Source organism: Neovison vison, chromosome 7 (genome assembly GCF_020171115.1).
Source record: "Neovison vison isolate M4711 chromosome 7, ASM_NN_V1, whole genome shotgun sequence".
NCBI classification, from domain to species: domain Eukaryota; kingdom Metazoa; phylum Chordata; class Mammalia; order Carnivora; family Mustelidae; genus Neogale; species Neogale vison.
This window is the reverse complement of record NC_058097.1, coordinates 1105740-1123615: the sequence shown is the minus strand read 5'-3', so window position 1 is coordinate 1123615 and position 17876 is coordinate 1105740. Positions and strand designations below refer to the sequence as shown.

The 17876-nt window shown below is 56.7% G+C and overlaps 1 protein-coding gene across 2 annotated transcripts in view; it reads left to right on the top strand.

Annotated features, from left to right (window-relative positions):
* Nucleotides 1–2008: 2008 nt before the first annotated feature.
* Nucleotides 2009–17876, top strand: part of ZC3H18 (zinc finger CCCH-type containing 18) — a 60831-nt gene continuing 44963 nt past the window's right edge. The window contains exons 1-2 of one of the 2 annotated variants that reach the window (XM_044255571.1): nt 2009–2165; nt 9432–10033. In XM_044255571.1, coding sequence (XP_044111506.1) covers nt 9446–10033 — 588 coding nt within the window. In that variant the 5' untranslated portion in view covers nt 2009–2165; nt 9432–9445. The remainder of the gene's footprint in view (nt 2166–9431; nt 10034–17876) is intronic. The other variant, XM_044255572.1, reaches the window with a different exon arrangement.

Genomic DNA, 17876 nt, shown 5'->3' with positions numbered 1-17876 from the left:
TCTGGCACAGCAGCGCAGGGCAGGGCCTGAGAATGTGCATTCCTAGCTGGCCCAGGGGTTCTGCTGCTGTCCAAGGGCTCCACTCTGAGCATGCCTGTCTAGGCTTGCCTTGTTTGGTCACAGAGCACTGCTCTCAACGTGCCCGTGGTTTTCCAAAGTGGTTGTCACCTGGGGTAGACTGTCACTCTTGTTCAACTCAGACTCGGTGACCCCATGATCACTGTGCAAACACCTGTCACGGTTTGGGAGAGTCGTACCAGCTATCTTGGCCCGTAAGTGATGTTCAGGCGGGCCTGTTGGCTTCGACCAGCCCCATGACCCCAGCCAGATGACCACGCCGGCCAGCACACTGACCAGGGAGGTGTGCACGCTTGCCAGTTAGCGTCAGAGCGACCACTAATGACGGCTGACTCCAAATGACCCGTTTTCCCCAAATAAGAGATTTGTGTTTCACCTTCAGAACGGTCACCGTTCCGGAAGCCGGAAGTCCAGGAATAGGGTCCTGGTATGGTCAGGTTCTGGCGGAAGCCCTCCTCTAGGGAAGCAGGTGTTCCCTTCTTGTGCCCCCACCTAGTATGTGGAGGAGGAGGAGGAGAGAGGGAACTCGGTGCTATCTCTTCTTGTAAAGACTTCATTGCTTTGTATGACTGAACATATCCTACTGAACAGATAGACCGTATTTATCTATCATCAGTTGATGAACATGTGGGTCGTTTCCTTTCGCGGCTCTTGTGAGTAAAGCTGCTACCAACTCCCCTGGGTGTGCAGGTGTCTGTGCCTATTCCGTTTCTTGTGTCAGCAAAGAGGGTCATTGCTGGGCCATGTGGTAGCTCTGCGCGTGCCCCATTTCTTCCCCTGCTCGTTGGTTCCGGTAACACCGGGCGAACCTCCACAAGTTCATGCAACTTCACTGTCGGCCAGACGCTTAAACTCGTGGCTCAACGGGGGCAAGCGGACCAGGGAGGAGCTCTTTCTGCGGTTTCCTGCGGGCCCTCCGGAGGAGGATGGGCTGCGGGAAGGCCTGCTCTGCCCCGCGTCTCCCAACACCCTTCACCGCACCCAGGACCAGGTACATAATTCGCAGCGTCCAGTGAAAAATGGAAACACGGGCCCCTGTTCAGGAATGATGAAGAACCCAGCCCGTGGGGCGCCTGGGGGTCTCAGTGGGTTAAGCCTCTGCCTTCCGCCCAGGTCATGATCTCAGGGTCCTGGGATCGAGCCCCGCATCGCGCTCTCGGCTCAGCCCGGGACCTTCCCCTGCCGAACCGGAGGCTCCCTCCGTGCGTGGCGCGTCCCACGCCCGCTCTCCGGGCTGTGGGCTCGGGCCCCGCGCCGCGGCTCACGTCACTTACAAATCAAGCATCTTCTCAGAAGGCGCCGTCTGACCCCCGCGGGACCCCGGCCCCGGAGAGCGGGTCGCGGCCGGCCGGAGCCGCTCCGTGAACCTCGCACCCAGGACCGAAGGGGCAGCGCGTGGAGCCGACGACCCGCACGAGAGCCGGGACGGTCCCAGCCTCGCTCCGGCGTCGACCCCCGACGCTGAACCGGGACCGGGTCGGGGCGGCGCCGACCGGAGCCCGCGGAGCGCAGGGGGCCGCGCCCGGGCTGCCCAGACTGCGTGCGGGGTGCGCGCGCTCCATGCGGCGGGCGGCGCGGGATTTCCGGCCGCGGGGCCGCTCCCGCCCGCTGCGCGGGGCCCCACGCGGGAACCGGCGGCGCGCGGCGTCACGTGAGCGCGCGGCGCGGCCCGCCTCCCCCCGCCCCGCCTTCCCCCGCCCCCCCTCCGCGGGCGTGGTCAGGCGGCCGGCGGCGCGCGGGCCCGGAGACACACCCTGGGGCGGGGCCTTCGGCGGCGCCTGCGCCGGGGCGGACTTGGGCGGGCGCGCGCCGCGGGGGCGGGGCCGCGCGGAGGCGGCCGCGCGGAGGCCGGAAGGAAGCGGGCGGAGGGCGGGGCGAGCGAGGGAAGCCCGCCGGCCCGCAGGACGACTGTCGCGGCCTGATGACGTCGCACAATGGCCGGCCCCCGCGGGTAGTGGAGCCCGTTTGTTCCGCCCGCGTCGCGCCTCAAGCCGGAGCTTGTGAGGAGCGGAAGGGCCGAGGGACGCCTTCCCCGCGCCGCCCCGACGCCAGCGGAGCCGTGGCCCCCTCCCCGCCCTCGCGCTGAAGTAAGTGGAGGCGGCGGCGGCGGGGAGGCCGGGCCGGCGGGGTGGAGGCCGAGGCGGCCGGGCGGGGAGCGTGGCGGCGGCGCGGAGCCGAGGCCCGGGAGCCCCGGCGCCGCCGCCTCCGGGGAGCGCTCCGGGCTGTGTCCCCGGCCGAGCGTGGCTCTCAGGTCGTGGGCAGGGGTCGCGGAAACAGGCACGATCCCGCGTCCGGTCCGCGGCTCGCCGGCCCGGGCGGCCCTGGAACCTGCTTGGAGCCCGGAGCTCCGCGCCCCGCGGTGGACTCCATTCTCCCGAAGCTGTCATTTCTCTTCCGGGACATTCGCGTGGCACATGTTTGCCGCCCACGGCGGGGGTCGGGGGGCGAGGCACGCAGGGGCACCCTCTCGAGGAGACCGGCCCGGCCTGGGGATGGGCTCCCCGGGAACTTTGAGCTCTCGGGAGCCTCCCGGAACTTGCTCCCTCGGCTTCGGCGCGCACAGGTTGGGTGTGTTGGCCGAGCCCCAGCGCGCGCACCGCGCTAGGCATGAACTTCTTGCTCCTTCAGCGAGGAGCCCGAAGGATGCCGAGTCCTTTGGATAAACTGTAGCCGTCGTGCCGGGAGAGCCCGGGACTCCGCCTGAGCTTTCTCGAGCACTTTAGGACAGCGCGTTTGCCGCGTAGAGTGGTCGGGCGTCCTCGGAGAGCTCCGGTCCGCAGGCTCTTCTGCAGGAGTAGGTCGGTGCTCCATCCGCCGGGGGGAACTGGAAGAAGAGGGTGTCTGGTACCTGCCGTGCTGCCTGGGGGCCCTGCAGTCTCACCGTCTCTTCGTTGAGACTCCCCTCCCTCCTGTGCGCGTGGAGTGGAGTTGGAGCCTTTGCTGGAGAATTTTACAGTCCGAGCACGCGAGTGTGCCAAAGGCTGGAGCTCCTCTCTGGTTTTGGGTGGGGAACGCCCGGATGTTGTAAGAAAGCTTTGTGGGATCATTGCAGCGAGCCAGCAGGTAAGCCGTGAGCTTGCTCGTGTGGAAGAAGGGTTTTCACTTTTTCACAGCTACCTGTCGACTCAAGGTGAGTGCTGCTTTCCTGGGGAGTTTGGGGTCAAGTTTAGTCAGTTTGGGGTGGAGTCTGTCATCTTCTTTGACGTCCTTTAGATGCTGTAATCTGTGGTCATGAATGAGAATTTTTTAAAATTTATTTGACAGAGATCACAAGTAGGCAGAGAGGCAGGCAGAGAGAGAGAGGGAAGCAGACTCCCTGCCGAGCAGAGAGCCCGATGCGGGGCTCCATCCCAGGACCCTGAGACCATGACCTGAGCAGAAGGCAGAGGCTTTAGACCACCGAGCCACCCAGGCGCCCCATGAATCAGAATTTTTAACCAGAGGTACCAGAACTTAAACATTCAAATGGGGATTGCTCTGTTAAAAGTTGTTGTTCTAAAAGGTTATGCTTATATTTCATGGGTGCTCCTCTGCCTAAACCACCTTCTAACTTGTGTATTGGCAATAAATACAAAAGCTGTGTGATAAAATTGGTCTCATTAATAGCCGTACCCCATGTTTAAGCAGCCGGTGGTCGTCTTACCTGGGTCGGTAGCTTATCCCATGTGCTACCACACCAGGTATGGTTTCCTGTGAATGGTTTCCTTTGATTTCTCAAAGTGACCTGCCTTGACAGGAGGGATACCTGCTTCTCCCAGAGCACCAGGAAAGAACATTGCAGATTCGAAAGGTCAGTCAAGCAGAGAAGTTCCCAAAATGGTCTGCACTTCAGTATTGTCAGTGGAGTCAGTGTGCAGCCTTGCAGAGCGGCTGCTGGGACAGGAGGCAGTACCCACGGCGTGTTGAGTTCTGCGGTGGTCTTCTAAAAACGGGGCACTCTCTTCCAGTTTCTGCCTGGGATGCAACAGGTAGTTTATCAAGTAACAAGATTTTGCTACTCACTCAACAAGCATTTGTCGAACATCGTCTGCTGAATGCAGCAGTGGGAACACAGGGATGGACACTTGTCGTTCAGTTCTCTGGGCAAGTTCACCATCTTGTGGGTCAGAGAACCGAAGAGGTAGTTCTAAAGTTCGCCAGGAATCTTCAGTTACGAGGCGATCGCATGAGAAGAACAACTGAGTAAAAACCATGAACTGGGAGTTGGTGCAGATGGGGCGAGAGGACCCTCCGTGTCATCATCTGCACGCGATGGGCTGCGCGTTCTCCCTAGCACCGGACCTCACGTGTGCGCTCAGGTGGCTGCCAGGCTGGATTCATCTCAAAACAGGATGTAGATGTCCAGAGAAACCGCGAACCAGCCCAGCCCCGGGCCTGAAACACAAACCATCTTCTGACCCCCAGTGACACTTCTCTTTTGTGCCGCGAGCTGTGACTCAGGTTGTTTCTAATAGGTAGATTCTCGGGCACATTTTTCTCTCCAGGGTGCTCGCCTGCGTGTGGCCTCGTACTGTCAGATCGCAGGGGTTCCATCGGTAGAGGAGAGTCGGGACTCTTCAGGAAGTTGTCAGCGCTCCTAAGGGTGACTGTGTTTCCCATTGTGCCTGGGGAAGCCCCTCTTCATGCCTGTTGTAATTGTTTTTTGTGTTTTTAAGATTTTTCTTATTCGTCAGGGAGAGGGAGGGAGTACAAGCAGGGGGAGTGGCAGGCGGAGGGAGAAGCCATCGCCACTCTGAGCAGGGAGCCCGATGCGGGGCTCGATCCCAGGACCCTGGGATCATGACCTGAGCTGAAGGCAGAGGTTTAACCCGCTGAGCCACCTGTTGTAATTGTTAATAGTGACCCCTTTACAGTCTCAGGTGTGACCCAATTTAGACAATAGTTTACATGGAGCATTGCCACTAAGGGCTAGCTGTTCGCTGAGCTTGGGGAGCGCAGAGGTGAGTCTGAAGCCTTCTACTCAGGTACTTTGTGGAGGGGAGGGATCTCCAGCAGACTTTGCAGACAGACAGTTGTGCGTGGCGTGGTCAGTCTGGATATGCACTAGAGCAACGTATAGTATACTTAGGGCAAGATTCTCCATTTGGGAGTAGTAAATAAACCTCAGGGGACTTTGAGCTCCTGAAAGTGGGAGATAAGTTGCATACATTCAGTTATTTCTAGGGAGAGAAGCCTTCCCATCCCCTTCATCGGATTCTCAAAACAGCCCGTGCTCTGCTAAGGCTAAGCACCGCCACCCTCCAATGGCAGGCCGCCCTCCGAGTAGCAGGTGCGCCCGGGACCTTTTGCCCTGCCCCCTTCTGGTCAGCTCTGGAAACTGCCTTTGAGAGTCAGGAAGTTCAGGGCCTTTGTGTCCTTGGCACGTTGAAGTGATACCCAAAATTTAAACTGTGGGGGCGTGTACTCAGTACTTCTTGAAATTACTTGCCCTGCCACAGTACACGGGCCTCTCAGGATTGTGATTCCAGTCGGCATTTCCCGGGGCGCCCGTGTAAAGGTGTGCCCCTCTGTGGTTTCTTTTCTTGGGATTCGTGTTTAGTTTACATGCCTAAGAGCCAAACTTCAGACAAGGTTAAAATAAATGGCTGGTGTCACAAGTCGGCCCTCCATATGTTCATAGCTATTTTCACTAATAAACTGTGTAAATGATGCGTTCCCTGTTCCACGTGGATGAGAACGTTCTTGTTTCTGGAGGGCCTGAGAGAACTGTAGACGGATCAAAATGAAATGTTAAAAGGGAGAAAAGAAAAACGGGTAGAATCTACTGGTTCAGTAGAAGTCCCCAGAAATGGATTCTGTTCCCAAAAAAGAGTTTGTAAGATCAGTTTGAACTTGGGTTCCATTTTCCTGTAGAAACAACAGCAGACGGCGGGGCTGGCCCCCAGCGGGGAGCACCGGCTCGTTTCACACGCGGCGCGAGGCTCCGTACCCAGCTGCACGCCCTAGAGGCAGCTCTGATTTGCAGTCCCAGGATACCCGCTCAGTGGCTGTGTGGCCTGGGCTCTCCCGGTGACAGGGAACATGGCTTATTTGGAAGGCTGGCGTGAGGGACTGTTCAGGTACCTGACACGGGTCGTCTCTTAGCAGATGGTGGTGGCTGCCAGCTTCACTGCAGACATCCTTGCAAGGGTAGAGTCTCGCGTGGAGTAGAGAGCTGTTTGTCGAGTGAGACCGCGAGTGAATTACTCAGGTGTGCCCAGAGACTGGAAATGCGTCTGTCAGGAGCGATAGGGGTCTGGTTCTTAGGAGGTGAGGATTACCTTTACTGGTCTCACTAATTCAGTTTAAATTCAGATATGTGGGACCCTTGCCAGGCTTGTTATCAGGCTTATCTCGTCTAATTGTTGCAACAGCCCCGTAAAGTAGATACTGTTGTACCCGTGTTTCAGGGGAAGAGACAGACCGAGGTGTGGCAAGTGTACGTAGCTGGCCCAGGATCCCGAAGCTGGGAAGCAGAGGGGCTGGGGTTCAGCTCTAACGCAGAGCCCACGCTGTTGCACCGTCTGCGTACCCCATCACCCTGCAGCACACCAAGGGGTAAACTGCCCGCTGGCCTGGCCCACTTTTTGCACTGGTTCAGGTATTTGAAGATAGGTGCTCTGTTTCTTCCATTTCTTACTCGAGGATTTGATTTCAATTTCACAGAATATAAAAAGCAGTTTGGATCTAAACATAACCCTGAAACCGAAGTGCAAAGCCATCTGCATCCGAGCCCCAGCAAAGGGCTGTTCGCAGGCTGGAGGAGCTTGCGGCCCTGAGCACGGTCGGGTGTCGGGAGGTCAGGAGCAGACCTGTCCGTTGCAGATTTTTAAACTAGTTTGAGAGGACGTGGAATTTGAGATAACATTTGATCGATTTAAGTAAGAAGTCATTTTGTTTTCAGGGTTGCCGTTGGACTAAAAAAGGTGGGAATCAGAATTTGCTGGGGGTCGCCTGGGGGGCTCAGTCCGTGGAGCATGCAGCTCTTGGTTTCAGCTCAGGTCATGATCTCAGGGTCGTGAGTTCAAGCCCCGCATCGGGTTAAGATTCTCTCTCTCCCTCTCTCTCTCTGCCTCTCCCCACTTAAGCAAAAAGAATTTGTCGGGTTTTGAGTAGGAGGTCTGAGGCCGAGGGACCAGCTGCAGGTGACTGGCTGCCCACAGGGTATATGTCTAGATTCAGCAGCTGGGGAGACGAAAGTCGCTGCCCTCCCACGAGGAAGGTTTCTTACATAGGGTGTGATCAGCTATGCAAAGACGGGCAGAGGACTCCTACGCAAAGGAAAATCTTACTCCTTAGTAAACGGGAAGGAGCCCTGAGTGGCTGCCGTGACCCCCTTCCTGGGGGTCCTGTGCAACAGCTGAGAACAGAAAGCCCTTAGCTTTCGGGCACCTTGCTTCTCGTTACTGTGGCCAGTAGGTGTGCTGTGCACAGGGACAGGCTCTGCCCCCGGGAGGTCGGGCGCTTCTTGATTTTCAGCAGAGTCCATCGTTGGAAGACTGACTTTTTTTTTTTTTCAAGTTTTTTTTATGTATTTATTTGACAGAGAGAAATCACAAGTAGATGGAGAGGCAGGCAGAGAGAGGAAGGGAAGCAGGCTCCCTGCTGAGCAGAGAGCCCGATGCGGGACTCGATCCCAGGACCCTGAGATCATGACCTGAGCCGAAGGCAGCGGCTTAACCCACTGAGCCACCCAGGCGCCCCGGAAGACTGACTTTTTTTGAGAGGGAGAGAGTGTGCGCCCTGGGGAGGGGCGTGGAGGGGCAGACGGCGAGGGAGACTCTCAGGCAGACGCTCTCGGAGTGCAGAGCCCGAGCCCCACGCCAGGCTCCTCCTCACCACTCTCGGACCACGACCTGAGCCGGAACCTAGAGCCAGAAGCTTCGCTGCCTGAGCCACTCCGGTGCCCCTTGAGGCCTGACTTTTTAACAATCCTCCCCAGTGGTCCTACCTCTGAATAGTGCTGTTAGGAAGACTGAAAAGTGAGTCATTTTTAAACCTGTGGCTGTGAATGGATTGGTTCATAAATTTTTATTATTGTTAACCATTTAGTTGATTTATAAAGTCAATTTTAAGTGATTTGTCTTAATGTGTACTCAATTGTAATAATTTCCATTAACTGCAAAGGAAAGTGTTTTTAACCGAAGGTTAAGGTTTTATCTCTTGGTATATGCATCTTTAAACACAGTTTCTCCTTTCAAAAGTATAAACTTGAAAGATAAATATTTAGTTTTTAGTTTCATGAATGCGCAAAATAATTATTTATATTTAAAGAACGTAATTATATGGTGTGTTTCCAGATCTTGCTGAAGTACCAAGCTGCATGTGTGCAACATGCATTATTTTAAATTAAAATTTCGAAGAACTAAGTAAACACTGAGCCCCTCACTGGTTCCGTTATTTCCAACTAGTTCCGCAGTGACTAGCTCCAGGCCGCCCTGCTAAATGCTGACCGTGTGCTCCTGTCCCACTCTCTGCTCTTTACGTTTAAACAGATGGAACGATGCTCTGCCACTGGGCATGGAGGTGGGAAAATGAGAAATGTCTGCTTTATCATGAAGTCTGGGGTAGTACAAATTGAAGAAAAAGGTCTTCTGAAATGGCATTCTTCTAACATTCGAAACTACTCAGATACATACAGTTTTCAGCCAGGGTTCTTTTCCGTGGCCTAGCTCTGTTGGAGTGACGGTTCTCCACTTTTCCGTGAGCTCATCTCAGCATGCACGAACGGATGCTGCTTTCTGAGCATCTGTTGGTGGCCCCAGCATACAGATCTGTGAGAAGGCCCAAGGTCTGTGTGTTCGAAGATTCTGATGGGGCAGTTGGGGCCATGCTTGGAGAGGTGTGTTCAGGAACAGGAGCTAGCCCGTGACCTGGGGACAAGGCCGGCCAGGGTTTCTGCTCCAGACCCTTGAGCGTGGCTCTGGAAAGCTAGCAGCCTTTAGTTTTGCTGCCTCATTCCACAACGCAGCTCTTCTTGAATTTTAAAAGTAATTTAAGGATCCAAAAAGCTTTCCCTTGGCCTGCTTGTCTCATTGCTCAGTCTCTGTTCACCTGCCGCGTGTGCTTGTGGCGAGGAGCGCTCCAGGTCCCAGACAGATCGCCGAGCTGTGACGTACACACGGCTGAGGGACCGCGTGCAGCCTTGTGGATGCATGTGTGCGGGGCCAGCCCATGGCCTCCCTGGTGGGACCGCAGCAGCAGTGGTCTGTGGAGTGCAGTCTGGGCTTTGGAGGGGCGGTGCGGGACCAAGAGAGGTGCAGGTCCTGGTCCCCCCTGCAGGTCGGAGATGAGCACGGGGCCGAGCAAACCAGGCCGAGATTGACCTTCTGTGTCGCTGACTGCTGTGTGTCTGTGTTCTCTTTCTTTCGCAGAACCGTGGGTACCGATGGATGTGGCCGAGAGCCCTGAACGGGACCCTCGCTCTCCAGAGGACGAAGAGGAGGAGCAGCAGGGGCTCTCGGACGATGACATTCTGAGGGAGAGCGGGTCCGACCCTGATTTGGACGGAGCTGGGGGGAGGGCTTCTGATTTGGAGGACGAGGACACCGCCGGCCCGGGACTCAGCCAGGAGGAGGAGGAGGAGAGTCGCTCTGAAGAGGAGGACCAGGACCGGGAGTCCGAGGCCCGGGATCTGAGCAGGGACCCCACGAGCCCCCCTCCTGGGGAGGAGGCGGACGGAGGGGAGGAAGAGCGCACGAGCGACCTGAGGGACGAGGCCTCGTCGGTCACCAGGGACCTGGACGAGCATGAGTTAGACTACGATGAGGAGGTCCCTGAGGAGCCGGCCCCCGCCGGGCAGGAGGACGAGGCCGAGAAGGCCGGTGCCGAGGATGACGAGGACAAGGGGGAAGGAGCTCCCGGGGACGAGGGGGCGACAGGCGTTCACAGTGTGGAAGACAAGGAGCCCCTGGAGACCACCAAGGAGAAAAGCAAGGAGGATGATGACGGGGAGCTCGACGACGGGGAGCTTGACGTGAGTGCCGGGCTGGCGGGGCCGGGCCGGGGCAGGGTCGGGGGCAGGAGACGTGAGGGCCGGCGCGTCAGGACTGCTGTGAGAGCGGCCCCTGTGGTGACGAGGGAGTGTCCGAAAGCAGGCGGGACAAGGAGTAGGCTAGAGTCCGAGGACTTGGGTCTGCCGCTGGGCCGCTGGCCGTTCCGCGGACGCTCCCCTTCGCTGCTGCTGGCGGCCGGCGTGCCGGTGCCTGACCCGGATGTTCTCTCGCGCTCCGGGTTTGTGTGGTGAGCGGAGATCGTTTCTCCTTTATTTTTGCAATCTTTAGATGATATTCGAGGTCACGTTCAACTAAACCATCGTGGACTTTCAGTTCTGTTAGTTCCTTGAGACTGCTGCGCTCCGAACGACGAGCTCGGAGCTTCCTTTGAGTCCTGTCTGTTCTTCCGGGCTGTCTCTGTCCCCGAGCCCGTCCTCCAGCAAGGGTGCCGGCTGGGCCAAGCGTCCCTGGAGGTGTCCCCGGAAAGATCTTAGGAGTGCATCATCGGGGGCTGTCTCCAGACACCTCAGCCTTTGATCAGGCCATCTCGCTTGGTTATAATTGACTTAAATACTCTGCGGTTCAGGTTGCAGAGACGCTAACACTGACATACCCTCTCAGACGCGGAGAGGTCGGGTTTTATGATGCGTCATCCGATCGAAGGACTGGAATCGTGGTCTGTTTTTCTTTCATTAGTTCTGGGACAGTTAACATACAGTGAAGCACCGGTTTTGGGTGCACGCCGTAACGATGCAGCACTTCCACACGTCACCCAGTGCCCCCAAAGACAAGTGCACCCCGTCTTCCTGCCACCTCTTCACCCGTCCCGCACCCCCTCCCCTCTGGGGGCCAGCAGTGTGTGTGTCCTCTGACGTCACCAGTCTGTTTCTGGGTTTGTCTCTCTTTCTCCCTTTGCTCCTTTGTTCCCTAAATTCCACGTAGGAGTGAGATCATATGGTATTTGTCTATTTCTGGTTTCTTTCACTTGGCATTACACTCTCTGGCTCCCTCCATGTTGTCGCAAATAGCAGGATTTCCCTCTTTTTTACGGGTGAGTAGAGTTCCATCGTCTGTCTACACCCCATCTTCTTTATCCGTTCGTGTATGGGTGTACATGTGGGCTCTTTTCTGTATCTTGGCTCTGGGAAATAATGCTGCCGTAAACATAGAGGTCAATGCATCCCTTTGAATTAGTGTTTTGTATTTTGGGGGTTAATGCCCGGTAGTGCGATTTCTGGGTCGTAGGGTGGTGTTTTTAACCTTTCGGGGAACCTCCATGCTGTTTGCCAGAGCGGCCGCACCAGCTTGCATTCCCACCAACAGTGCCCGAGGGTTCCCCTTTCTCCGTGTCCTCGCCAGCATCTGTCGTTGCTCATTGTAGCCATTCTGACAGGTGGGAGGTGGCGTCTCGTTCTGGATCTGATTTGCATTTCCCTGATGATGAGTGATGTGGAGCATCTTTTTGTGTATCTGTTGGCCATCTGTGTGTCGTCTTCGGTGCACTGTCTGTTCATGTCTTCTGCCCACTTTTTAACTGGGTTATTTGGGTTTTTGCTGTTGAGTTTCGTAAGTTCTTTACTTTAGATACTAATCCTTTATTGGGTATATCATTGGCAGGTGTCTTCTCCCATTCCACAGGGTGCCTTCTAGTTTTGTCGGCTGTTCCCTTTGCTGTGCGAAGGTTCGTTATCTTGTAAAGTCCCAGTGGTTCATTCTTGCTTCTGTCTCTCTTGCCGCTATACAGACATATCTAGAAAAACGTTGCTGTAGCCGATATTGGAGAAATCACCACCTGTGCTCTCCCGTAGGATTTTTATGGGCTCAGGTCTGACATTTAGGTCTTCAGTCCATTTTGAGTTTGTTTCTTGTACATTGTATAAGGAAGTGGCCTGGTGTCATTCTTTTGCATGTTACTGTCCGGTTTTCCCAACACCATTTGTTAAAGAGACTTTTCCCCATTGCATATCCTTACCTCTTTAGTAATCATGATTTTTTAAAGATATATTCATGTATTTGAGAGTGAGTGCACACACGTACGCTCACGTACGTGTAGGTAGGGGGAGGGCCAGAGGGAGAAGGAGAGAGAGTCCTAAGTAGACTCCCCACCGAGCGTGGAGCCGACAAGGGGCTGGATCTTACAACCCAGGCTGAAACCAAGAGTTGGACACTCAACTGACTGTGCCACCCAGACGCTCCTTTTGTAATCATTATCTTTATTATTTTTAAGATTTTATTTATTTATTTGACAGGGAAGACAGCCAGAGAGGGAACAGAAGCAAGGGATGCAGGAGAGAGAGAAGCAGGCTTCCCGCCGAGCAGGGAGCCTGATTTGGGGCTCAATCCCAAGACCCTGGGATCACAGCCCAAGCCGAAGGCAGACGCCCAACTACTGAGCCATCCAGGTGCCCCTGTAATCATGACCTTTAAAAGTTGAGTTTGGGGGGTACCTGGGTGGCTCAGTGGGTTAAAGCCTCTGCCTTCGGCTCAGGTCATGATCCCAGGGTCCTGGGATCGAGTCCCACATCGGGCTCTCTGCTCAGCGGGGAGACTCCTCCCCGCTCCCCCTTGCCGGCCTCTCTGCCGACTTGTGATCTCTGTCTGTCAAATAAATAAATAAAATATTTTTAAAAAATAATAAGTTGAGTTTGGGCGTGGAACCTGAAGTCCTCCTGAGTAGTGCTTTTATTCAGAGGAGCTGAGAGAGGGACAGAGCACATTGTCGGGGGTTTTTTAAACATCCCAGGGAAGGGGATGCTGCCTCTCCAGGAGTCATGGCAGTGAAAGGTGCGTGGAATAGGTCTCCAGAACGTTTTGGTTTAGGGGCGTCCGAGGGGCTCAGTCGGTGAAGCTTCTGCCTTTGGCTCAGGTCACGATCCCAGGGTCCTGGGATGGAGCCCCATGTGGGGCTCCCTGCTCCGTGGAGAACCTGCTTCTTCCTCCTGCTGCTTGCTGCTCTGCCTACTTGTGCTTTCTGTCTGTCTGTCAAATAAATACAATCTTTAAAAAAAAAGAAAAAGAAAAAGAAATGTTCTGGTTTAGGGGAGGGAAAAGCTTGCTGCTATGGAAGTACGTAGCCTTTGGTTCACGGTAAGCACCGCACTTCCTAGCCAGCTGCTGGTGCAGCGGGGCTCCGTCCATTTCGAACTGTGGTGGCCGGTGGCTGTGCCTGGTAAGTGTGTGCGGTTTGAACCCTGCCTCTCTGACTTTGGTTCACAAGAACAGAACGGGGGTGGGTTATATGGTTGTAAGCTGAGGATCTCAGGTCTTTTATCTTCTCACAGCTGAGTTAGTCGTTTTCATTTGGAGCTTCATTTAAAGGGTATGGTCAGGACGTGATCAGGCAGGCGCTCCTAGGGTTTCGAGCTGCGCTTCCCTTCCGGTTTTGGACAGTGTGCCTCTGCCGCAGGGTTACCGAGGAAAGAGATGATGTGAGACTCAAGTTCGTCAGTTTGGGTGAAATTTTAGGTAAAAAATGAACTTGTTGGTTGAGATTGCGTGTGAATGTGGTTTTTCGGAGTCACGGAGAGAAAAGCCGTGGCTTGCTTCTGTCCTAAGGAAACGAGGTCTCCTGGTGACCAGGACGCTGTGGGTCCTTGGCAGCCTGTTTGCCACCCAGAGCCGATCAGGTGCAAGTTCTCGCGTCAGCTGTGGAATAAGTCTTGGGGGAAATTCAGCTCCTTTCCTGCCTTTCCATGGTTCTGTGGGGTCAGGTGTCTCCCTGCAGGTCCCGTGAACCTTGCTGTCCTCACGCCAGCGGGCTTGCCTCCACTTGGCTGTAGTGGTGGGACCTTGGGTTGAACCAGACCAGCCCTGGAAAGTGCCCATTGCCTAGAGACGGGCCAGTTTCCCTGGAGGAAGCATGTGGAATAAAAATCTAGCTTGGCTTTCTTGTGCCCTCAGATCCTACCATTCGCTGGCCAGCTGGCTGGCTCCGCCCTCCGTCACGCCTTCTTGCCGGGGCCTTGCCGCGCTGGAACAGTGCTGCTGAGGACACCTGAGCGCGGCTTCCTTCCACCGTGCGGACCCAGTCTCCCCACGCCACAGAGGGGGCCTCTTGGTCACGGCCCTGGGGGGCCCTGTGGCATGCCAGGGTCACTGCACCGTGCCCGGGGTGTGAGCGTGCAGAGCAGGACCCCGCCCCAGCCCCCTTGGAGACGGGCAGACCTCAACAAGGGGAGGACAGGCATCGTAGATGGTGACTCGGACCCTCACAGGAGCGCGGCTGCCTCCAAGAGCTTCTCTGCTGATTTCCACTCTTGGCCCCCCCGGCTGCGCTCCCGGCTGCCCCCCACCCCTTGCCGTCAGCGTGAATGTTGCTTCCTTTATGGGGGCTCTGCCTCCTCCCTGGGCTCCGTTACCCCTGGCTGAGGACTCTGTTTACTTCCACACACTCAGGCCACTGGTGTGTTTGTTCCTGTTGCTTCCCCCTGCCCCCACCTCCAAACATGCAAGCTCCCGAAGACCAGAACCTATCTGGGCAGCTCACGTCGGTCTCCCCAGCCTCCCACTGCAGGCAGCCAGAAACTGCGTGCCGAGCAGATGGCGAGCCCCTGTTACTTTGGGGGACATTAATGTTGAGTGCTGTTGAAGTATGTAGTGGCCGTGGGCAGAAGGGAGGCTTACCCTGGAGAGCTGTTCCCACAGATAGGGCAGCCCAAGTCCTGGGTGCAGGTGACCAGTGCCGGCCCTCAGTTGCTGGGGCCCAGGGTGCATGTCCCGTCAGTTTGTATGGGGCCTGTCCCTGGGCCCCGGCCCCATCCTGGCCCTTCATCACTCCCTGACTGATCCCTGCTGCAGTGTTGCCCCGTGTCCCCACCAAGCAGACATTCCATTCCCGGATCTCTCCTTCCCAGGGTGCCCTGTTACTGTTCTGGCGCCGGGTCCTCCTCCTTGTCCTAGGCCCGAAACCCTGATGGAGAGGGAGCCAGAGGTGTGCGTTTCCTTCTGGAAGTAGCCTGGTTTTATCCATCCTTTCACTTTGTCCCTTTTACTGAGTCCTTGTGAAGTGGCCTCTGGCCTCATGGAAGGCGAACGTCCCAAAGGACTTTTTGCTGGTCGCTTTCAGCCGCTCAGACCTGGCTGCTCTATGAGAGGAATCGGGCAGTTGGGCGCACACCTCAGAAGTATGCATTCCCCGATGTCGCTGCGAGGTCCCGTGCCCCGCAGGCTCGCTGTCCAGAGCACACGCCCACCTCCCTGCAGCCTCCTGGCCCTGAATTGCCAGACAGCCGAGTGCAAGAGTCTGAAAAGCCAAGTGCTTTTCTCCTCTGTCATGACACATCTCCGTGCCTTTTTTCTCCCTTTTAGATTTTGGGTCACTAGCATAGGTGACCTGACATGTGGCCGGGTCACCCCCACCCGCCCCAGCTGCCCTCTTAGTATTTCTCCCGATGGTGACATCAATTTGTGCATAAACCCATAAATTTCTTTTTTCTAAACCACACGACTTGTGAGTAAGATCTCGAATGACCTTTATATATGGCCGGTGTGCCGCCGGCACAGCCTCCCGACACAGATACTTTCTGGAAGTGCCGCATGCTGCCGCGGCCGGGCCAGGAGGGTTTACCACGGCGTTGGCTCGTTTGTGGAGTGGGCGCCGAGGGTCCCTGCCATCCGAGCCGCAGGGAACCTCCTTAGTTAATCCATAGTCCCCGACCTGTTCTGGAAGCCACACCGATCACAGACTCGCCTGTGACTTTGTGTCCGCGTCTGCGTCTCGCAGAAGAGTGGAGGGAGCCCGCTGGCCCCCCTCTGCCGCGCGGAGGCCTGTCCTTGGCCACACCCCTGTCTTGCCGGAGCCCTTCCTCCTGCCCGGGTGGGAGGAGCCCTCACATGTGTATCTGTGGGTCTTGACTTTGCCTTTTCCAACTCGCGGCCCCCCGTCTGGTGTGTGCGTCCTTCCCTTTGTTCGTGTGTTGGCTTTGGTTTTCTTTTTTGTCATTTGGTCACTAGAACTTGGCGCTCTCCCTTTGGGGAACGGTGGACTGCGCGTTGTGTTCCAAACCTGCGTTCTTCGCCGACTCTCACACTGGTGGGCTGGCCTGCCAGGGACAGCAGGACCGCAGTCCTCACTGGACAGCCCACCCCTGGCTCACAGGTGATTGCTCCTGGCCCACCCATGTGAAAACTACTTTAAACATTTTCTTTGCAGGTGGTATTTTATATTTTCTCCTGTTCAGATCCGCCTGTTCCTTCTGTGTCTAGATACCTGACAGCCTCTACGAAAGGTGTCCCTTTAACACACTCCCTCTGGTGGCTTAGGGTCTCCCCTCCGCAAGGGTCTGGTGCCTTCCAGGTGGTGCCTGTGGATCATGTCTGCTCTTCTCGATGTCCCTTCACGCACATGCTTACGGCCTTGCTGAAGCCCCGGAGGCAGCCGCCTGTGCTGTCTTTGAGCAAAGAGGGAGTGCCAGGTCCGCCGCCCGAAGGACTGCCGCCCCCATGTCCTTTAGCCTGGTCCGCACGGGCTCGTGCGGGCGCACCGGCCATAGCCCCCACCCCGAGCGGTGGGAGTCCCAGAGCTCTGAGGACAGAAGGGTTTCCGCGCTCTTCTGGTGGCAGATCTGGCCCCAGTGGACACCAGGCTGTGTGTCCTATATTTACCGCTCGTGGGGCTGGTCACATGTCTCTGCACAGAAGGCAGTCTGTGTCCTTTTCGGGGAGCTGTTTCAGAGCCCTGCTTATACCGCCTTTGTAAAGCCAGAATGTTTCTGAACTCCCGAAACATGTCTGCCCCCAAGGGTTTCGGGTAAGGGATGATGGATCTGTATTGTTGTTCCCTCCTGCCCACGCAGAAGCCAGGATCGCGGAGGTGGTGGGTGGCCTCGGGGGCCTGTGCCCGTGTGCCTCCGCACGTGCCCGGCCACTGCTGACCCCCTGTCCGTGCAGGAGCTGCCGTGGTGGAACCGCTTCCTGTCAGAGAAATAACGTGCGTGCGTTGTTTTTGTTGGTTTGATTTAAAGGACAATAAAAACCTGTGCGGAGCAGGAGGTGAGGCCAGGCCGCGTTGCTTAGACAGCCGTCTTTTCGGTCCTTCCCGTCAGTCGTGACCGCGTCCTGAGCTCTCGCTGCTGGGGTGCCCCGAGACGCTGCACACGGAGCTCCCTGAGCGCGGCCACCAGTTCCGCTCGGGGGCTCCCCAGCTCGAAGTGGAGGCCCTTGTCCTGGTGCGCACCGTCAGGATGCGAGCCCAGGCCTTCCCCCCAGTCCTGTCTCATAAAGCCATCGGAGTCCAGTGTGCCCCGCGTGTGTTTCCCTGAGGACGCTCTGAGGCCAGTGTGCCAGCCGGGCTTTGCTGAGGCCTGCAGACCCCGGAGAGCTTCGCCCACCCCCGGGCTCCGTGCTCGGGCTGTGTTGGCCTGTCCGGGTGGGGGTCACGGAGGGCCTCAGGGGCACTGTCCCGTGTGTACATCCACCAGTTTGCTCTGCCCGACGGCTGGGGCCCCTGCCCGTCCTCCACCCTCTGCTGTCCCCGCCTGCAGCCGCGCGATCCGGTGGTCGGAGAGAACCCGCGTGCGTGGCGCGCTCGCCGGGCCGGCCGCATGCAGCAGCGCGGTGCGCCCCGACTCTAGAGGTCCCGTTTCTTCGGCAGCGTCTGCATGAAGCTCTGCAAGGTTTTACGACTTCTTTTCATTTTTCATCACTTGAAAAGCCATGCTACTAAGTGGTCCGTTGAAAATTTCAGGATATGACATTGCCTAGAGATTTATTGATTGTTCTCGGTTGTTTTTTAATTGATGGGGAGCCCATAAACCCAGCCAAGCACCAGGGACAGGGGTCTGTCTCCATCCTAGCGGGTGTGGGGGCTGGTGGGGGGCAGCGGCC